Source organism: Trachurus japonicus, chromosome 22 (genome assembly GCF_045865225.1).
Source record: "Trachurus japonicus isolate A0001 chromosome 22, Traja_1.0".
NCBI classification, from domain to species: Eukaryota; Metazoa; Chordata; class Actinopteri; order Carangiformes; family Carangidae; genus Trachurus; species Trachurus japonicus.
Window position 1 is genome coordinate 29,843,199 of NC_140928.1, and position 21,275 is coordinate 29,864,473.

The window sequence follows — 21,275 nt, forward strand, 5'->3', positions numbered from 1 at the left end:
TGTTTAGCTAACGCTGACGCCTTTACTGATGCTTGTTACTGAACCAAGCTGGAGACAAGGGTTTGCTTTGAAAATCTGCTGAGTCTGGTGGAAGCCAGACTGTCTCCTGTTACTGTGGGAGTAGATACAACAGAACTCCATCCTTTTAATATCACCAAGATCCTCATGGTGAAAATGGAGAGATTGATGCTGCAGCCACATGTTTGTCAAGGGCAGTATGTTTCATGGTTGGCATCTTAGTCCCTAAACTGCTACAGCACTCCCTAAAATAAACAATCAAAGTGGAAAATCCAGTTAAACTGCATTTTAATCTGGAGAAACATAATTCCCAGTAAACTTTCATTGTCATGTGCAAAACAAGAGTGGAAAAGCGTGAGATGTGGTGATCAGACCCTGTGGTCATGATGACATTTTATTTGAAATGGATGCATAAGGCTGTGAAAAGTATAAGAAGATACTGGACCCTGCTGGTGATTGGAAGAGGAGAATGCTGGCGGTCTGGATGTGGTGAGGAGTGGGCCGAACCTGGTGCTGGGTTTAAAGACTGGAGGAGGTGTATGGGATGGAGTGAAATGACAGCTGACTGCAGAGGGGAGGAGAGCAGGTTTTAAAGTTTAACAGCGTGATTGGCTGATAGAGACTGTGGTGAAATAGAATTGGGTATGAAGTCAGTGGACTACAAGCGCACAAAAGAACTATGACTGAATGAGCTCTGATGTTCATTTATAGCTTAAGAACCTGGTTTTGATGTTTCAGATAAAGCCTTCTTTATAAAATGTCTAATCCACAACAACACCAACAACAAACACGTGCTGATGTTATTTTAAATAAAAGTAGAGCGGTTGGGTTAGACTTTATTATAAGAGACTATAAACAGAAGCAAACTACCCATCAACTGTTATTAGATTCTGATTGAAACAATGTTAAACTCTGATTGAATACACAATATCCTCTTCAAACCAGTGGAGAGAGCACAGACAAAAACACAGACACAGAAATCTTTCAGTTAAACTAATCAAGACCATTTGAAGTCAGATCACAGATAACTTTGTACTCTTGTAGAAGTCCATAAGTCATAATAAGAATCTAATCAAGAAAATAGGTTTTCACGACCTTTAAATTATGTCAACAGATTTTAAAATCTGAGATGGTAAAATATTCTTTCCCCTTTTTGGATTTGAGCTTTACTTACACCAAGAGCTGAATTTGAATACGTGACATTCCTTTGCAAGTTTTAATTAACCATAAAATGTGTCTGAAATAACAGTCTCCCCAGAGATGGTCAAATAAAACAAATCACATTACAACTTAATTGCACTGTGAACTTTGGAGCGATCATAAAGTGTCAGCTGTATGACAGTTCATATCACGCTCGTCCTGTAAGTCTCATCATCAAAGACAAATTGCTATATGAATGTCTCTGTTATCATCAAAATAATTGCAATTTGATAGATGCCTCAGGACAGTGAAATTGGCATTTGGTCTCTGACTGGTCTCCCTCTGTGATGAGCATCAAAGACGTGATTCAGAGCCGTCGTTCGCTGCTGGTCAGCTCAGAGGGAGTCACAGTATATATATTGTTGCATGGCTCTGAATGCCCTCGCACTCATTTTGTTGAAAACCGCAGGTAGAATAGGGGTCAGAGAGTCTCACGTCCTCAGCTGTGACAATTTTATGTAGTCGGGAGATTTTAAGAGCAAGATTAGATGAGGGTAGGAGATCAGGAGATGTTTGCCCTACTGAGATAACATGCCCTCTCTCAGTTTGTTGACATATACCCTACTGATAGGATCAGACGACTTGCACCGAAACCACAGTAAATGCTGCAAACTTTAGAGTCGCACCAGACAGGGACATTACTGTAACTGTTTACATCTAGTTATTGAACACACAGACACTGGCTCTGCAGAGTTCAGAGAACAGATTGTCATTTGTCATAAAACCATTTGACCTTCGGCCTGTTTTAAAGCTATTTATTAAACTTTATATAACTTTATCCAGTTAGGAGTTCAAAAATTCACATTCTGCTCATTGCAAAAGATGAAAATAAATAAAAACTAATTACAAATTCTGGGATCTTCATGGTTTTCACTTTCAAAGAATCACAACATTACAGGTAATGTCAGATCTTGAGTCAGATGGTCAGTAGGCCTATTCAGTTATGAACAGCAGTAGCCACAGATAACTATCTACTGTTGATGAAGCATTTTAGAATAAATTAGAAATGCAGAGGCCATTTATTTCACCTCCACATAAAAGGCAGATTAAAAAAAGAACCCTCAGAATGTATAACAACGCCACAATCCATCATGAGCTCTATAAGTAAGACCAGTCCTTAACATCTTTGAATTTTTTTGTCTATATATTTGTCTTTACCTTACAGAAGTTTAAGACGGCTAACCTGATATTGCACTCTCAGTGACCTGCAGCCTTTACAGTCTTGTGTGGGCGTGTGTCTCAGCACTTTTCATCTGGGGAGTCAGATTATACAAGAAGTCCTGAGAGCAAGCAGAATGCTGGCCTCCCTCTTTCACACTGCACTACTCCCTTCAAAGTTTGTGTTTCCCAGACATAGAGTGTACTTGTGAAAAGATTACAGCGGGGCAGTGTTCAAACAGGAAATACACCTAAACCCAGAAGATACAGGAACAGAATCACCCTCATATTGGTTATCATTCCATCTTGAATGCAAATAAAGAATATCATAAAGGTCTAATACTTTTTGTTTATAGATAATCTATATTCTATATTGATACTGTGAAATTATAAAAGCCTCACTCCACAGAGAAATGCACACTGCCCCCCGCTTACAGTAAGATGAGCCATCAGGATGTCTGTAACTTTGTGATGTCACAACAAAGCAGTCAACACTCTTAGAGCCTCCTTCCTCTGACTGGCTCCCCCACCTATTGTTTCTACTCCAGAGAGAAAACTGAGAGAGGAACTGTAAAACTACACAGAGGTGGTTTTTGGTTCTTTAAACCACAAACACAGGAAAAGTGTAAAATGCTGAACCTTCCTAAATTCTCTTATACATATTCTACCGTATAATTCCCAGTGATATCGTATGGTGCTGAACATCACTCAATTGTTTTTAGGAACGACTATCAAGAGAAACATCGTTGTATAAAAACCTGCAGCCCAAAACAATCCTCAAGTTCCCCAAGGTCTTAAAACAGTGACTAACTCTTGCTGCATATGAATAAATCACTAACATCTCCCTTTGTGAATCAACAACACTTCTATCCTGGGACAGAATGATGCCAGCTCACTTCCTTGTCAACAAAGGAAGAGGAGGAACCAGATGGAGAGTTGTTTCTGTGGCCGATGCAACAACAGCTCAATAAGCAATGGTCCAGGATGGGGAAATGTGACTGAGACGGGCCCAAGGACCTCTCTGACACCCAATTGTTTCCTGAGTTTCTGTGTCTGGTCTTCCGGGCCGGAAACTTTTGGGCAACCCCTAAAGATGAATTTGTATTTGTGTATCTATGTGTGCACGCACTGTACTGTAAGGGTTAGTCTGTGTGTGTGTTTTGGATGTTAGAGCGAGGTGGGATTGTTAGTAAAGGCGCAGGAAGTACACTGGCAAAATGCCCATTGCTTTTTAAAGAGCATGTAGGAAGGGATGGGAAAGAAAGACACTGAGCCCTGTTGAACAATGCAGCTAACAGCTGGTCGAGTTTGTTCACAGAGGAAAGAAAGTAGTAACCCTGACCTTTGACCTCACAAGACTCCACCCATACAGGGTCAAGAGAGTCAAAGTGTCACAAAAATAGAGAGAACCTTTATTTTGGCCATGGGAACATTTATACTTAAGTTTGTATTTATTATTTGTCAGGAGCATCATGTCGTTTTAAGGAAAATTTTCCAAGAAACATTCTGGTGATAGAGCTTTGGTTTCATATAAAAGACATACATTTTGATGTTGATGTTGATAAGTGGCCACACATGCCAGACAGACCCCGCACCAACATTATCCTGGAGGCATCCAATCATTTGAATGGGAAACTGGTCTTAGACCTTTGGACCCAACTGTGATGTCATAGTATCAATATCACAGATCAACATTAATCTCAAGAAAACAAACTCAAAATGCAAAGGCAGGAGACTAAAATAAAAAGTAAAGTAACTAAAATAAAGTAACTAGGTTCAAACGTCACGGCAAACAGCACAACCTAGTTTTCAGTAAACTGTTGAACTTCCAGGAGGAAAATATGTAGAATTATTATGTAACCCTCTTTATGAGTTCACATAGTGCTGGCCTAGATAATGTGTTCACATGAAATCAGATGTAAAAACAACCAAAAAAAAACCCCAGCAACCTACATTGTCATATTTGTGCTCATGCTTATTTGCCTTATAGAAAAACATTTAAAAACAAAACACAAAAAATAAAAAACAAAAAAACAATCCTAACGTAACATACAACTTATCTGGTTGTTATAGGAGTTTGACTTTACACTTTCTGTGTTCCTCGAAAAAACTGCACAAACAAATATAATGTTGTGGTATGAGTTCAGTAAAAATGTGTGAGAGAGTATGTGTGAACTACAAGAATAACATCCACAAGAGCCAACCTTCATCTAGAAAATGTTCCTCTACCACCCTCTGCTGAATTAACACTTTAATGCACAGTGGAAAGGCGATCAGTTGATCACATACCTACATACACCAGGCCTAGTGCCAAAAGAGAAGACTTTGGTCATTGGTTTTAACATTAATATGTCTGTTTTTATTTTATTTTTTAAGAACCTCAATAGACACATAGGGAAAAAGCGAAACAAAAAACAAACAAACAAAAAACCCCTAAACATACATAACCTCTATGAAAATATAAGGGTTTTGTTTTTTGAAATGTATTTATTAAAATTATTCCGTATGGCATATATATTTAATATATTTTAACATTTATTTTATGCAGTCCTAAACTATCTGCAGGTGGGCAGCTTTTCGCCGAGGCAACCGACAACACAAACATGTCTTTTATTTTGAAATTTCCCACTCAACTTTAACCCGGAAGCAGATGTGTGTTATTATGCTAACGATGTGTCATCAACAGATTAGACCCAGGGCGAGAGCTGCAAATATTGGGAAAAACTAAAGTAGCAGACGTATGCTTGTGTTCGTGTAGAGAACAGTTTGAGAGCAGTCAGTGATACCGTACTTTTGAACAGGCTGTCACGAAGTTAACGCGATAACAGGACTTGAAAACACACTCCAACATCTTAGCTGCGCTGTTGTTCCACAACTGTAGTGTTGTTAGCCAGCAGGCTAACTGGCTAATTCCCAGTCCGCTCGGCTGCTGACAGGACGGCAGAGAGAAGATGTCCTGCAGCCTGTTGGAGTTCTGTCGGCTCCAGGAGCTCAGGACGGTCCGGGACTACCTGTTCCACAACCGGGGGGCACAGCCGGCGGAGGAGAAGGACCAAACAGGTACCAATAAGGCTCCATGGACAAGACTACTGTATATCAGAATAATGCTGTAGTCTTTTTTTTAATTTTTTATAACTGTTCGGCTGGTTAACGTTACCTCTGGAGCCACTTAGCCTTAGCACTTATTTTAACAAAGCAATTGCTAACTAACCTAAGTAACATGCATATTGCTATAGTATTATTGTTAGGGTGCCGATGGTAACGTTACAGTAGCTAGAGCTGGAGGGGAGTTGGGGGTCGTGTGTTCGGAAATCAAGCAGAGTTGGCTAATAACAGGTTACAATAAATTAATCATCCATTAAATTCATAGCAATTATTCTTTAAGTGTTCTACAACGTATCCACTCGTATGTGACGTGTGTGTGTGATAAAATACATCTAAAATACATCTAGTAGCCTATAACCGTATGATATGATGGAGCTTCAGCTGTGCTCTGCAACAGCAGCAAGGCACAGACAGGGTGAGGGAAGTAATCAGCCTGCCCTTTATGCTATGAGTCATCCTACATAAGACGTCTGAACCAGTCCCTGAACACATCACTACAGGATGCTCAGCTAAGGAGAACACACACACACACACACACACACACACACACACACACACACACACACACACACACACACACACACACACACAGAGGAAGGACACTTGAACACATCATATAATACTGCCAGTCTTTTATCACAGTGTCATTGCCCCCGCACACACACACACTACACTGAGGCATTGTGGTTAATGCTTTCTAAATGTCCATGGCAACAGGATTTTGTCCTGGATTTTGCTTCTTGCTCTGTCACTCTGTCTTCCACCCACACTTGGATATTTTTAGGTTATCTCCCTGTAGCACAGCCCTCAGTGTTTCCCCTCTTGCCCCTTTTGTTTTGTTTTAATGACTTGCTCTCCTCTGTTTTTGCAGCTGTTTTTAGCACTTATATTTTCCTAACTGTTCAGTGTGAGTTTAAGTGCAAGTCCATAGTCTTATTAAAATCCATATTTAACCTGGACTTTTCCCAATTATTGATGCATGTGGTGGTGGGATTCTCCAGATGGAGACACAGGAAAACCAAACCTCTGCACTTCCACTGTCAGTGTGACTTCACAAACTAAACCCAGCTTTAAACCTAGCTTTAATAGGACTTTTTCCTCATCAGATAATCAGCTGTCTTGGGACACATCTGACTGGGAGTCAGCATGGGATAGTCCTGACAACAAGGAGGAGGAAGCCCCTTCTGCCACAACGGTCTGTGTTCTTCCCTCTCTTTCATTCTGTGTAGTCATATCCTCATTCACCCCAACAATAGTCGCTAACAAAAGTGTTTCATTGTTATTACCTTAAACCATACAAATACTGAACTGTGTCTTTTGTAAACAGTTGCATTTGCTCAATCCTCAATGCCTTGTTTTCTCCATACCTGGTACTGGCCTGATGTTTTGTACAGGAGTTATTTCTAATATTGTTTCCAGATTTTAAGGAAAGACACTTCCTCTTTGCTCTGCAGGTGGAGGAAGACACAGTGGGACAGCCTGGACCCTGGCTGCAGGACTGTGTTGTGGCCCTGTCGCCCTGCTCTGATCTGCTAGTGGTGGCCCGTGAACAGAAAGCAGTCTTTCTTTCAGGTCAGATATTCAAACACAGACACACACACAGTACAACGGTGGAGTCAAAAATTGCTGTAACTGCATTGATCTTTACAGCTAAGTGGCGTACAGATGACAGCGGCAGAGAGGAGATGACTCTGGCTGTGTCTTGGACTGGAACCCTCAGTACTGAAGAAGGGTGAGAATAAAATTCAGTTGATATGAGAAGGTGTGAACTCTATACCTTAGGTAAATGACTCTGCATGGGAAGACAACATGGAAATAATATTAGAGATAGAAGAGAACAGGAAGTTTAGGATGAAAGTAGAAACTTCAGTGAAGGTGGATGGTTGTTCGACAGTGAGCTCCGTCACACAGCACTCACACTGTCTGTTTTCTCCCTCCAGAGAGTGTGTGAGCAGCTCTGTCTGTATTCCCCTGGCAAGTCAAAAGAGGTAAGAAACACCTACTGTATGTGTGTGGAGTGGTGCTGAATGTTTTTATGTATGCATGCATGTGATCTGATGTGTTTTACCTGTGTGTTTCCAGGAGCTCCACGGGGCGGCCTGACTGGACCTGCGTCGTAGTGGGTTTCACCTCCGGCCATGTCCGCTTCTACACAGAGGTAATGTACCTCATCAGCCTGAAGCCTGTGGAACAAGTATCTCATTCAGATAGTCAGCAGTTAGAAGGAACCAGGAAGCTGTTCAGCTCAGTCTTTAAATAGTAAGAACTGAAGAAGTATCAGTGGGAAACTGCTTGTGTCTCATCAGAATGGCGTCCTGCTCCTGGCCCAGCTGCTACATGAAGACCCCGTGCTGAGACTCAAGTGTCGCACGTATGAGATCCCTCGCCATCCTGGAGTAACAGAGCAGGTGATGTACACACAAGACACAATGCATATTTAAAGTAACAGTTTCACTTTCTGTCTTGGGTGCAGTTGGATGAGTTCTCAGTTGTCCAGTAAATGAAGCTACATGCTAGCAGCCAGTTAAAGCAACTACAAAGAACTTTTAAGAGGATATGCAAAAGTCTCTCGTTTGACCTACAACAGCAAATGAGGCCATCAGTGGGAGGATAAGCTATTTCTTGATAGTGTAACTCTTTACCTTCGGGAGGCAGTGGTCAGGTCGGTCCACTGGACAAAACCATTTAGGGCACTTAGACTGGAGACAGTACGCGAGAGACAGATAAGCATCTTCACAACAATATGCGTAAAGACGCTTATAAATGTGCCAGGGCTCATGTCAAAACCCAGAAATTTTGCACCGTGCTGGTTCCAGGAAAAGAAAGTGAATGGGATTTTTGCATTGCGTTTTGGATGATGTCAGAAATCCAGCTCTGTCTAACACAAGTTTATAATACTTATTAGGGGTGGGAGAAAAAATCGATTCACATAAGTATCGCAATTTTTTTAAATTTAATTAAATTTTTTATATATTGTGCAATGTGCATTTGTTTTTTTTGTTTTTTTTATTGCTGCTGAATAAATCTTAAAAACTGACTTAGATGTGATGTGTATTTTTGGGGGAAATATGGTTCCTGGAATAGTCTGTAGGCAATCATAATCATTCAACTGTTTCACTGGTCTTAAAAATGCAGACTAAAAATCGAGAAAAACGGCAATATCGTAGAATTGCAATTTAAATCGAATTGGCATCCAAAAAATCGTAGAAGAATTGAATCAGGAGAAAAGCATATCTTCACAGCCCTAATACTTACTAGTTTTGTTTACATGTTTTCTACCATATATGAAGCTTAATGCACCACCACTAAGCTTTCCACTGATTTCGGCCACTTTATTTTAAAAACATTGTATAATGGGGAAATGGGACTGTTTATACTTGTTGAAGAGCCATAAATACAGTAACCTCCATAAGAACACTCTGGCCTCCCCTCCCTGACAGGGTTTGTAGTCGTATTGAGCAACCTGTTAGCAACCGCCTTTTTTAAGACACATAAAAGCTTGTTCTACGACAAAAAACAAAACCTGAAACTTGCTTAAGTTTTTGTTAACCACAGACCTAATTTCAGGTATTCTACCAAAATCTTATTCAAAAAATGTATTGACTTTTAGACAAGAGAACCGGAAGTGATACAAGCGCTAATGGAGTTTCGGGTTTACTGACAGACTACTATGCATTCTTCTTTCCAGCAAAACACTACCGCTTTTTTCTACAGGGGTCGCTATAATCCACACAAAATGAAAGTTCTTTGTGGATGTTTTAAAATGGATAAGCACGGCCTTCCTGTGTCGTGGTGATAACAGGAGTTTAAGATAATACAAGATAAGATTTTATTCATCTGTCAATGGCCGGAAATTTCCATGAAACAGCAGCTTAAGCATACAGGTAGAAAACATAAAAAATATGCATTTCAGAAGAAATCACACAGAGTATTTACATTAAATACACAACTGGGACTTTGATATGACAAGTACTTTTTAAATGAGATCAAAATAGACTAGACTAAAAATCTATTTTATCCCTCCACAGCATGAGGAGTTGAGCATCCTCTACCCTGCTGCTCTGGTCACCATTGACGGCTTCAGCCTCTTTCAGTCTCTGCGTGCCTGCAGGAACCAGGTGGCACGAGGTACTGTGTGTGTGTGTGTGCTTGTGGGTGGGGGTGTGTGTGTGTGTGTGTGTGTGCTTGTGGGTGGAGTCATGCTTGTGTTTGCTGTGCGATGACAGTTTCAGTGACGTAGTTGTAAATGTTCCAATAATGATGCAGTGTGTTAACAGAAACTTTCTCTCACCTGCTGGCTGGGTGAATAGTGGTTGCCACAAGGCACACAGGTACTAAGGAGACCTGCACTGCTACATCACTCACACATGCTCAGGTGTACCTTATGCAGCCTCTAGAGGACTAGTAGCCGATCCTCAGCAGGGTTTCTTCTCTAGCCTCTAGTGGGAGTAGGTGTGTGTGCGCCGACCATACTTATGGAATGCTTTGTGGCTTTGTTATAGTTACTGCACAGAGCAACAGTTGAGCCGAGTTTAAAGTGATTGTTTGGGTTTTTTTGATGTGAGAATGAGATTGTGTGAGGTAATCATCTCATGCAGAGTCAGTGTGTTACTGCAGTATACATGTATCTGTATCAGTGCTCTGTCAGGGGAGGACCAGTATGGATGCTGCTGTGCTCGGGCCACCGGAGAAAACAACACATGTAGAGACAAAGATGCTCAACGTAATAATGCAACATCCATTTAAATGGAAGTCCAGTGATTTATCCTTCTGTCTGAACAAAGTTATGTTCAGCTCCTTCTGGTTCACTCAGCTGATCTGCAGCTGTGGTGAAACACAGGGTGCTCTGTTGGTGTGCTTATGTAGGAATACAGTAGTTCAGCAGTTGAGAAAAATGTAAAAGGTGCTGTTTTCACAGGACGAAAGAGAGAGAGACTTTATCGTCATTGCATATTCCTGTTTAACAAAATTTGGCTTGGCAACAATCCTCACATCTTAGCAGCATCAGGATAAATAGGAGACAAATAAAAATACTATAAACAATAAATAGAAATACCAAGACACTATAGACATTCAGTTGATAAATGAGAAACTAAAAATCATAACCAGAGGAAGATAACACAACAATGTTATGGATATCAGGCTCTTTCAGTGGGTGTTTTTGAAATTGTCACATCTTTTTCCTCTGGTGGTCCCGTGCACAGCAACAAAGTTCCTTCTCACCTAACCGGTAGATAAGTCCACTGCAGGTAACACCTCGCACAAACCCACATCAAATAACCCAAACTGTCCCTTCAATGCAAACCATGGCTTCTAGATAAAAGCTGTTGTGTAACAATATGTTTGCTCTCTCTATTTATGAAGTTGTTGATCTGACATCATCCCTGTTTGTGTAGCTGCAGCAGCTGGCAGCGATGTGATCCAGCCGCCTCCCCTGGCCTATAAGAAGTGGGGTTTGCAGGACATGGACACCATTGTGGATCACAGTAGTGTAGGTAAGATGGACCGACTGGTGGTCATGACTTACTCTGCTTTCCATCCACACTAAGGTGCAGTGTTTCTCGGTGAGTCTGTAATGGTGTTGGAGCGTTTTCTGCTGCTGATGTCAGACAGCAAACAAGATTTGTTTTTCATTCTATTTGCATAATGATGAAGAAATGTAAAATTCTGCTGAATCTGAGCAGATTCTGCCTCTTGAAAATAGAATTTGAATGAATCATTAACTTCCACAGCAAAATACTGAATTGTTGGGTGGATATAGTCATTTTCTCTCCCCACATCTCTGCATAACCTTGTCTCTGTCTGTCTGTCTGCTTCTGCTCTGTTAGGCATCATGACGCTGTGTGTGTTCGACCAGATGAAGAACGCATCCATCCTGGGGGGGTTCAACGCGTCGGTCAAGGGCAGCCCCCCCGCCATGAGCCAGTACGTCACTGTGGGAGGAGGGCCTTACACAGGCTTTTACTATGCTGTGGAGGTGTGTATGTGCCACACTGACATTCACATTACATTACACTGCAAAAACTCAAAATCTCTCCAAGAATATTTGTCTTATTTCTTGTCAAAACTAATCTCTTTCCACTTAAAAAAAGACTCATCATCTAAAAATGAACTCGTTTTTAGATAATTCTCACTTGTTTCAAACTAATTTTCAATTGAAATAAGTAGAAAAATCTGCCAGTGAAAGCAAGTTTTTTTTGTGCTTGTAGTAAGAAAGAAAAACTAGCTCCAGTATCAGATTTTTCAACTTATTTCAAGTGAAAATATGCTTGAAAGAAGTAAAAAGTGCCTAAAACCAAGCTACTTTTTAATGTGATATGTCTTATTTTGAGGATAATTAGATTTGTTTTGACTTGAAATGACATTTTGACTAGAAATAAGACAAATATTCTTGGTAAAATTTTGAGTTTTTGCAGTGTCCATACAAGATAGAATCTAAGTGTGTGTGTATGTGTTGATGAATGGAGAATGTGAGACTCTGAATAAACATGTCTGGTCTGTTTGTTGTAGGGAAGCTCTCAGCCTCTTCTCTCCCACGTGGCTCTGGCTGTGGCGAGTAAACTTACCTCAGCCCTCTTCAGCGCTGCCAGGTATGTGTGTGTGTGTGTGTGCTGTCAAATGTTTTTATCAGAGCACGTTGTTATACAGTTACATATTTACAGCATACATATCTACGTGCGCAATGTACATCCATACAGACATATGTGCAGTTATGTCATAGTGCCCTCTTTTTGTTTTCTTGGAACATATAACAATACTAGATGAAAGAACAGATATAAATGTGAGATACAAAATACAAATTAAGAGAAATAAGGGTGTGTGTGTGTATAGTTAAGCAATATCACACGAGAGGGAGTGCTGTTGTACTGTATATCAGCACGGCTGTGATTCGGTCGTAGGCACAAGGCCGCAGGCCGAGTGCCGCAGATAATCACACCGTGCTGATATACAGTACAACAGCACGACCTCGAGTGTGATATTGCTTTTTCTGTACGTTCAGACCGAAAGCGTCGAGAGCGTCGCGGTGGCCGGAAGTCATTCATTTTCAATGAGAACCAGCGTCGAGGAGCGTTGAAGAGCGTCAAAGGCGTTGGCGTCGCGTTTTGGCGGCGAGAGCGTCAGGAGAAAGTTGAAATCTCCTGAACTTTATGCTAATGAGCGATGATGCGGAGCAGCGGCAACCAATCAGAGTGTAGATGTCGCGGCCCCTTTAAATGGATGACCAACCACAACCGACGTCAACTTCTTTGACGCGCATCAAAACGCCAGGGTGTTCAGACCACCAGCGTCGCGGAAAAGCGTCAAGAGCGTCTTTTGACGGTTTTGACGCTTTTGGTCTGAACGACCCATTATACAACAGTGCTACGAGCGCATTTTAGAACAGTAATAAACTACAAGAGATTATGATTTGTTTGTTTATTTAATCATTTATTTGGCTCCGCCAACAGAAATAGTTCCGCAACTGGAAGGGAGACAAGGCTGTTGCCAGGCAACACATAAACATTTCATACTAGCTAACTACTAGCTACAAGCTTCTCCACCGAGCTGCTTCCAGTGCTGGTTCTGGTTTGGAGCCCGTGTCTGATTAGCACCGGAGCAACAGGACCAGCGTGAAGACATACAGAGACGTTATCGATACCGTATTACATTTGTTTATCTGCTATGTAATCAATATAAACACAGCTGAAGCTAGTAGCTGAGCTACGTGGCTAACAACAGCTAACGCTAATATCAAAACACATCGCCGTCAAAACGTAGTTGCCCCCGCGGCGATTTTTTTCCAGCCGTGTTTAGTAGAGATTTATCTCCAATTAGACGGACCAGGTCAGGTCCAGGTTTTAATGTTCAGGTCCGTTTCTAACTGTAGTAGCAGCATAGAGATGGGGCAACTCCTGTATGGGGAGCGTAGCTCTGACTTAGCTCCTGTCCAGCTGAACAGTGGAGTGATAATGTCTGTAAAAAGTCGCAGTGCTGTTATACTGTATATCAGCACTCATGGAACGTCTCTTGTCCAATCAAATTGCTCGGTTGGGACCGGTCGGAACTAACTGTTGTATAATAAAGAATAACACATTTCTAAAACAAAGCCTTGAAACCATTAAGCCCAATAACACAGTAATAGTCACTGAAACAAGAAAAAGTGAAAGAACAATCCTTGTGTTCAAAGACAAATGTCCAGTGTGTGTGCCAGTGTAGTGCCTAATTCCTGCCAGACACACACACTTGGGGGCTGAATGCTGCATTGTTCAGTCTGCTGCTGCTGTAACAGCACAAAGCGGTCTAATCAATAACCTGAATTACAGCTTGTCCCGTTCTCAGTGCCAGCTTAATCCATACAGGGAGGTTATCTACTTTCATTCTCCTTGTAGTTTATCCTCTTACCCACCACATCTATCACTTTTTTATATCCTCCAGCCTCCTTTAACTCTGTTTTCTCATTTGAACTCATCATCTTTTTATTGTCCGTTCATCCCTGTCGTCCTCTCAGTGGGTGGCTCGGGTGGAACAAGAACAAGAATGAGGAGGAGGCTGTTCAGAAACAGAAGCCTAAGGTGGAGGCTGCGACGCCCTTAGGAATCAGGTACCTATCATGGTGTCATGGCCCTGGCACTGTGAAGCCTGACGACGTCCTTCCCCTGTCCTCTCTCTTACACCTGACCGGCTCTATCTTCCAGATTTGGGCTCCCAGACTCTCGTCGCCACGGTGAGTCCATCTGTCTGTCCCCCTGCAACACGCTGGCTGGGGTGACGGACGACTTTGGTCGAGTGACATTGTTGGACCTGGCCAGGGGCATTGCCATCCGCATGTGGAAAGGTGAGGGGAGCGGAGAGGGAAAGAAAGAGGTTCTATAAAAAATTGAGACAACAACTCATAATTGTAACTTACTTCCAGGTTACCGGGATGCTCAGCTGGGTTGGCTGCAAGTTCCAGAGGAGCGAGGTGATCGGGAGTTCTCCCCCTCTGCTTCCCTCCCCAGACGACATGCTCTGTTTTTGGTCATCTACGCGCCTCGCAGGGGAATCCTGGAGGTGTGGGGGATGCAGCAGGGGCCTCGAGTCGGAGCTTTCACTGTGGGCAAACACTGCAGGTATGCACGGATGAAATCCACTTCTTCGCATCAGAAGCATCACAAACTTACAATGTACACATTCAGTATACAGGGTTTTCCCTGCCTATCTATTGGCAACAAAGGACATTTTTTTCAAAATCAAAACTAGCAAAAATATTTGCTGTATGTGCTGCTTTTCAAATTTAAAAAAAACTTTTTTGAAGACTTCAAACTTATAAAATTCAAGTGTCTAATGATGAAAAACACGACATTCAGGGAAGCAGTAGAAGTATCAAACACATGTTCCATGTCAGGAGAGAGAGGGACAAACACAAACTTACTGGGTAAAAAGCTACAAACTCCTTAAATATATTGATGCGCTGAGTAGAAAGACAACTACAATCCCATAATACAAGTGTATAAGTGATTTTTGAAGAGTTCTTATAGATAATGATGATGATGATGATGAGCTGTGTGTTTGATTGTGTTGACTGAGCTGCCATTTTGCCAATTAGTTTTTAAAGTAAAATTAGTGTCTCTGTCGCACTTCTGAATAGAGAATTGAGCCAGTGGAGCCCCCTATGCTGCATGTCAGAGCTACACTAAGGTGGTTGTTTTCTGATACCAAAATGGAATCTGCATTTAAGAATAGTCCTCATTAAGGTCACTATTAATCTGACACAGGTTCTATATAATTGTGCAACCACAAAGTGTTAAATACAGCAATATAAGTAAGCAGGAAACACACCTTCAAGACAGAAATTGTATTTTTTATTTTATTTTATTTTATCTTTTTGATTGTAGAATAGAAATATAAAGAAACAGGGTATCCGCGGGGTCTTAAAAAGTCTAAAAAAGTCTAAAATTTGAAAATCTAAATTTTAGGCCTTAAAATGTATTAAATTTGTGAATTACTGTGTTCAAGTCTTCAATAATTTTAGACAGGTCTTAAATTTTCTTATGCCCACCATGGGCGAGCATTTCACTCGCATTTGCCCCTAAAAAAATACATGTGTGTGAACCAGGAAAATCACAAAAAAGAAAGATCACAACCAGAGATCGTTCAAAAACTACAAATCCCACAATTCTCTGGCCTCAACGCACCAATAACAGTAGTTACGTGTAAGTAAGGGAGAGCCCCCCAGAGCTGTAGGTGAAAAGAGGAATCAACGCCACACTGGTCCTGTTATGTTGTCCGTTCACACCGCATTTTCGCTTTGTGTCCGGTGAACACTACGTCACGTGTCGTTTATTCGTTACGTCCGCGTTGTAAAAGGCCGTAACCAAGGGGGCAGTTGTCGGTCTGAGAAGTGAAGCTCACTTCCGCATTCAAAAAGCTGCAATCCCCTCGGCTGTCGCTGGGGGCTGGCTCCAGAAGGGAGCAACTCCAATTGAGCCCCATGTTAAAATAGCCGATTTTACAGCTTAAAAAAACATATTTACAGCCTGGTACATTTTATTTTTTTGGTCTCAAGCGATAGTTTCTACCCCCGCACACAGGGGGGTGAATTTTTTTAAAACTCTACCGTTTTACTATTATTAGGTTTAAAGTTCTGGCCAATTAGGGAGCAAAACCGTTGAGTGACAGGTCCGGCGACCGATGCTACGAGGCCAGTGGGCGGGCTCTCGGCCGGCTAACTGCCGCACCGCTCCAAATATGGCAAGTAGAATCCAACATGGCGCGGTTCAAACCCCCGTAGTAGCGGCACAAAACAGACTCCTCCAAACCAATGGGTGACGTCATGGACGCTACGTCCATTCTTTTTACAGTCTATGGCCGTAACGCAAAGACGCGATTAGGCGCGCGCGCCGGGCGACGCGGTACACGCAACTTTTTTTTTTTGCGACAATACACACGATTTTTTTTGTGCGACGGGATCATCGCGTCTTCGTCTATTCCCACCAAACACGAGGAACGCTTTTTTTTCGAGTTTTGACGCGCTACCAAACGCGAGATACGCGATTTGTCGCTCGTTTTGACTGGCGTCAAAAAAATTCACTTTTTTTTTTTTTTTATGTCAAAAAATTCACGAGCCCGCCCATTTTCACTACAACAAACAATTCTTCTTCTTCTTTTTTTTTGGGGGGGGGGGATGACACGCAGTAAATGGCTCTAACCACTACGCCACGCCCCACTACAACAACAACATTTCTGCTCTCATCAACCATGAGGGTTGAGGTCACAACGCTGCGCTGTAGCTGAGTCCGAGTTCCGGGCTGATGAGCTACAGAGACTTTAGAGTCAAAGACAGTGGCGTCATTAGGCCTATTTTAGGGGGGCTGAAGCCCCCCTAAAATATTCTTAAGCCCCCCCAAATAATTTGGTGTTCTTTTATTATGTGACTTTTTTTTTTATATATATATGTGACATATATTCTCCTTTTAAGAACCCCAGCTGTCACCGCATTTGTCTCTTGTTATTTCCGATTTGTTTAATTTAATTAGTTTGTTGAGTGTGTGACCACCCCCCTTCCCAGCTGTGAGTTGGTTGCGCCCATGTAGCGGTGGCTTGTTTGAAGCTCCTCTCCGAGCCTCCGACGACGGGCTGCAGGAGCTCTGATGTCAACAGAGGGAGAGAGTCAGTCCACCTGTGGCTAAAAGAGGACTAGCAGGCATCAGACAGTAAGCTACTACATCTCTAAATAGCAGTGACCGCGATAAAATTTGAATTCATGTGAAATATTAATTGCGTTGTAATCGGATCAGTTTTAAAGCTAGAGCGAAGATACAGATATTATATGAAACCAGGAGATGCTAGGCTTCTGTTGGTACCAACCATGGCATGATAGCTTGTCAGAAAACGGGCTAAATAATGCTCCAAAGTTCGGCTAGATTCTGGTGGGGAAAACTTTTAAACGGTGATCCTGAACACTCCTGTGTGTGTTCCTCTCTCTCTCTCTCTCTCTCTCTCTGTCTGTCTCGTGTGTGTGTGTGTGTGTGTGTGTGTGTGTGTGTGTGTGTGTGTGTGTGTGTGTGTGTGTGTGTGTGTGTGTGTGTGTGTGTGTGTGTGTGTGTGTGTGCTGTGTATGTGTGTAATGTGTTACTGTAACATTCATCTGGTACTTTATAGCTTGGCTGTGTTAAAGAAAATAACATTTAGCAGTAAAAACAGATTATTTAATGGATCAATTTAAAATACTAATGATATCTGGTGACACTGCAGGCAGCACAGACAGACAGGGAGAGAAATGCTGTATGGAGAGGCCAGACAGAGACATGCCCTGAATATGCAGAGGATCAGGTAAGACACAGGAATATATAAAAACAGCATGATAACAATATAGGCTAGGTATAAATATATATATATATATATTTTTAAACCTAGTCCAAATAAAACTACTAAGAAAAGCAGAATATTCAAATTAAAATGATTCTCAGGGTCAGTCATTTGCACAACCCCCCAATGTCTATTTCAGCTCAGAAAAAAAAAAATCTGAAATTTCTTGTGAAGGTCCTGGTTGTGTAGAAGATGAAGGGGTTTCTAGGGTGAAATGTGCACTCTTTTTACCATAAATATCTGCTACAGTTGGAGTCGCACTTCATTTCTGTTGTCTGGTCTTATTTGAATTGGAAAATGTGAGGAGGTCTGGGTGAAATCAAAATGAGCCAAAAACAGCTGTATTTGGATGGAGTGCATAACCATTATGACACAGGCTACTAGTGAAATATAATTCGTTTTCCAGTCCACCTGGACATATCCATGATAGTCAAACACCTGAAAAATTACTCAGGTTCACTTTTTTTAGCATCTACTTTTACACAGTAAAATTCAAAAGTAGTTGGATTATTAGATTCAACTAGCCCATGATTCAATACTCTAAATTTACTCTAAATTCTAAATATTGTGTTTTTTCTGGGCCATTGTGAAAGTTCGTGCTTGCGCACTACATTCGCTCACATCCTGTGCATCTACTGGGGGCTAAGCCCCCCCTGTCCTTAAAACCTAGTGACGCCCCTGGTCAAAGAGGAGCAGTGCGTCGCTGTGTCGGACTGTTTGGATTTAATGAAGAAGCTGCACAGAGTCAGCGTGGAGCCGCTGCTGTCTCACAGCCACCACCGACCCCTAGAATAAAACACCACTAAGCCGTGGACGATCGCTGCGTGGCTAAAATGCCGACGGCCAAAACAGCCGCCACCAGGTCACTGACTGAAGAGTTTTAAAGTCGGCACATGAACGCAGCTTAGACCGGCCGGTGCCTCAGCGCGGTGTCCTCCCGTATTTTACCTGGGTCGCTACCGGAGCTTGATATGGGGAGAAAGAAAAAAACGCCAGGCGCACGTCGCGGTGGAACCGAGAACAGCTGAGTTTTCCGCTCCTCCAGCTGAACAGCTGATCTGTGGTGAAGACGAACAGAGACCTGCCACAGTGTCACGGTGCATTAATATAAACTTCAACCTCAGAGCTGTCTGTCCTCAGACTGTCCTGACCTGTCCCTGAACACCACACAGAGACAACATGGAGCTGTGTGGCAGGTTGAGTTTTATTTATCATGATAATTAATACATACTATTACTTAGTAACAAGCCTGTAAGTTCAACAAATCAGTATGCTACTGTGATTTAACTAGCCTAGTTAAATAAAAAGATGTAGTTCACATTTATTCAAGCATTATTTAATACCATAATATATAGGGGTGACCAAAGGCCAATTTATTTACTTCATGTGTCAAATATTGTGTTGGTCATAATACAGAACAGGTTGTGGCTCGTGTCTGTTGATTAAAGAAGTTGAAATATTTCCATGTTTGTCTATTCTGGGTCACATTAGAAGTCATCACATTTCAGGCCAAAGGTGAAGTGTTGGTGTTTTTACTGTTCTCCAATGTCTCCAATGTATTCACATTATTCAAGGCTTAAAGCCATCTGCCTGTTGGTTGCCAGTGAATTAAATAAATAATGTGTTACATAAACATTTTTAATTTCACTTCCCAATTTCTTTTTGTGCCCCCAAATAGTTTACTTTAGGCGTGCTCCTTGGGAAAAATGTTATGGTCGAGCCCTTGCTACCGCAAATGCTCAATAAAATTCTCCCGACACTTCATTGGGCTTTATTGAATGTATTTTCAACTACAAACAAGCCTAACACGCAACTTATATATTGCAATCAATTTCTAATTTTGTGACTCCGCATTTTTTTTGTGCGTTTTTTATTTGTCATGATAGGTCTTAAATTTCATCCATAAAAAGGTCTTAAAAAGGTCTTAAAAAGTCTTAAATTTGAGCTGGTGAAACCTGCAGAGACCCTGAGAAAGGAGACCACGTTTAACCTGTTTTGACCCTGGGGATCTTCTATCATGCCTGATCTGGTGAGATCCAAGGAACCACTTGCTTCTCTATTTTAAAAACTCAGATTTTATATACTTGACAAACTTCAGCAACATTTAGTAGAAAAAGAACGACTTCACTGCAGAACCTTTTAGGTTAGTTCTTATATTTCTGTATAAACAGAAAAGAACTAATAATCCAATTACAGCGAGATAATTACCTGTAATACACACACAAAATACAACTTCAGTCCTGATTTAAGTTAAAGCACAGTTAACAGACAGTTATACTGTATGTCGTTATTCAAAGATAATCATATATGCATAAGTGTTATTTTTGTATTTTATTTGTTTTTGTTTTTTTGAGAGAGAGAGAGGGGGAATGAAAGAGTTGATTGGAGAGATAGAGAGAATATGAGAGAGAATGAGAGAGTTGATTGGAGAGATAGAGAGAATATGAGAGAGAGAGTGAGAGAGTTGATTGGAGAGATAGAGAGAATATGAGAGAGAGAGAGGGAATGAAAGAGTTGATTGGAGAGAGAGAGAATGAGAGAGTTGATTGGAGAGAATATGAGAGAGAGAGAATGAGAGAGTTGATTGGAGAGATAGAGAGAGAATGAGAGTTGATTGGAGACATAGAGAGAATATGAGAGAGAGAGCGAGAGAGAGGGAATGAAAGGGTTGATTGGAGAGAGAGAGAGAGAGAGAGATATTAAGAAGAGCCAGAGGAAAGTGGGCTGGGGTGGAGAGAGGAGGAAGAGGTGGTTGGAGCTTCCAGAGTGAGGTGGAGAGATGAGGTGTTGGGGTGGAGAGAGGAGGAGGAGAGTGGAGCTGCTGCAGCCCCCTCCTCCTCCACCACCTGATTCTCATCCCCCTCATCCTGGTTTTCTCTTCCTCCTTCCAGCTCCTCATTGGTCCTCTTCCAAAACCAGAAGCGTCGTCTCTTCTTCTGAGTTTTCAGGAGCAGCTTCTCCTTCTCCGTCTGGAGCGCCAGCTTCTCCAGCTGCAGTGTTTTGTTTTGGTCCTTGAGGTTTCCCTTCTCACTCTGCAGAAGGTCCTTGTCTGCTCGCAGGTGTTTGTTCTCCACCTCAAGGACGTTGGTTTTTTCTTGGAGGTTGTTCTTCTCCACTCCGAGCCTGTTGTTGTCCTGTTGCAGGTGTTCCTTCTCCACCTGTAGGACGTTGTTTTTTTCTTGGAGGTTGTTCTTCTCCACTCCGAGCCTGTTGTTGTCCTGTTGTAGGTGTTCCTTCTCCACCTGTAGGACGTTGTTGTTGTCTTGGAGAACTTTCTTTTCTGCATGCAGCAGGTCGTTCATTTCTTGCAGGTGTTTATGCTGAAACTGAAACCTGTTGTTGTCATGTTTCAGTCCTTTGTTCTCCACCTGCAACATGGTGTTGTTTTCTTGGACGTGTCTCTTCTCTGTGTCCAGCCTGTTGTTTTCTGCCAGGAGCTTTTCTCTCTCCAGCTGCAACATGTCGTT

At 41.9% G+C, this 21,275-nt stretch overlaps 1 protein-coding gene across 2 annotated transcripts in view; it reads left to right on the plus strand.

Moving 5' to 3' along the window:
- Nucleotides 1-5,030: 5,030 nt before the first annotated feature.
- rab3gap2 (RAB3 GTPase activating protein subunit 2 (non-catalytic)) overlaps nt 5,031-21,275 on the plus strand; it is a 30,949-nt gene continuing 14,704 nt past the window's right edge. For both annotated transcript variants that reach the window (XM_085768158.1, XM_085768159.1), the window contains exons 1-14: nt 5,031-5,436; nt 6,588-6,676; nt 6,936-7,053; nt 7,132-7,213; nt 7,422-7,469; nt 7,564-7,639; nt 7,788-7,889; nt 9,510-9,609; nt 10,878-10,976; nt 11,310-11,458; nt 11,992-12,071; nt 13,970-14,062; nt 14,157-14,296; nt 14,375-14,570. In XM_085768158.1, coding sequence (XP_085624284.1) covers nt 5,328-5,436; nt 6,588-6,676; nt 6,936-7,053; nt 7,132-7,213; nt 7,422-7,469; nt 7,564-7,639; nt 7,788-7,889; nt 9,510-9,609; nt 10,878-10,976; nt 11,310-11,458; nt 11,992-12,071; nt 13,970-14,062; nt 14,157-14,296; nt 14,375-14,570 — 1,481 coding nt within the window. In that variant the 5' untranslated portion in view covers nt 5,031-5,327. The remainder of the gene's footprint in view (nt 5,437-6,587; nt 6,677-6,935; nt 7,054-7,131; nt 7,214-7,421; nt 7,470-7,563; nt 7,640-7,787; nt 7,890-9,509; nt 9,610-10,877; nt 10,977-11,309; nt 11,459-11,991; nt 12,072-13,969; nt 14,063-14,156; nt 14,297-14,374; nt 14,571-21,275) is intronic.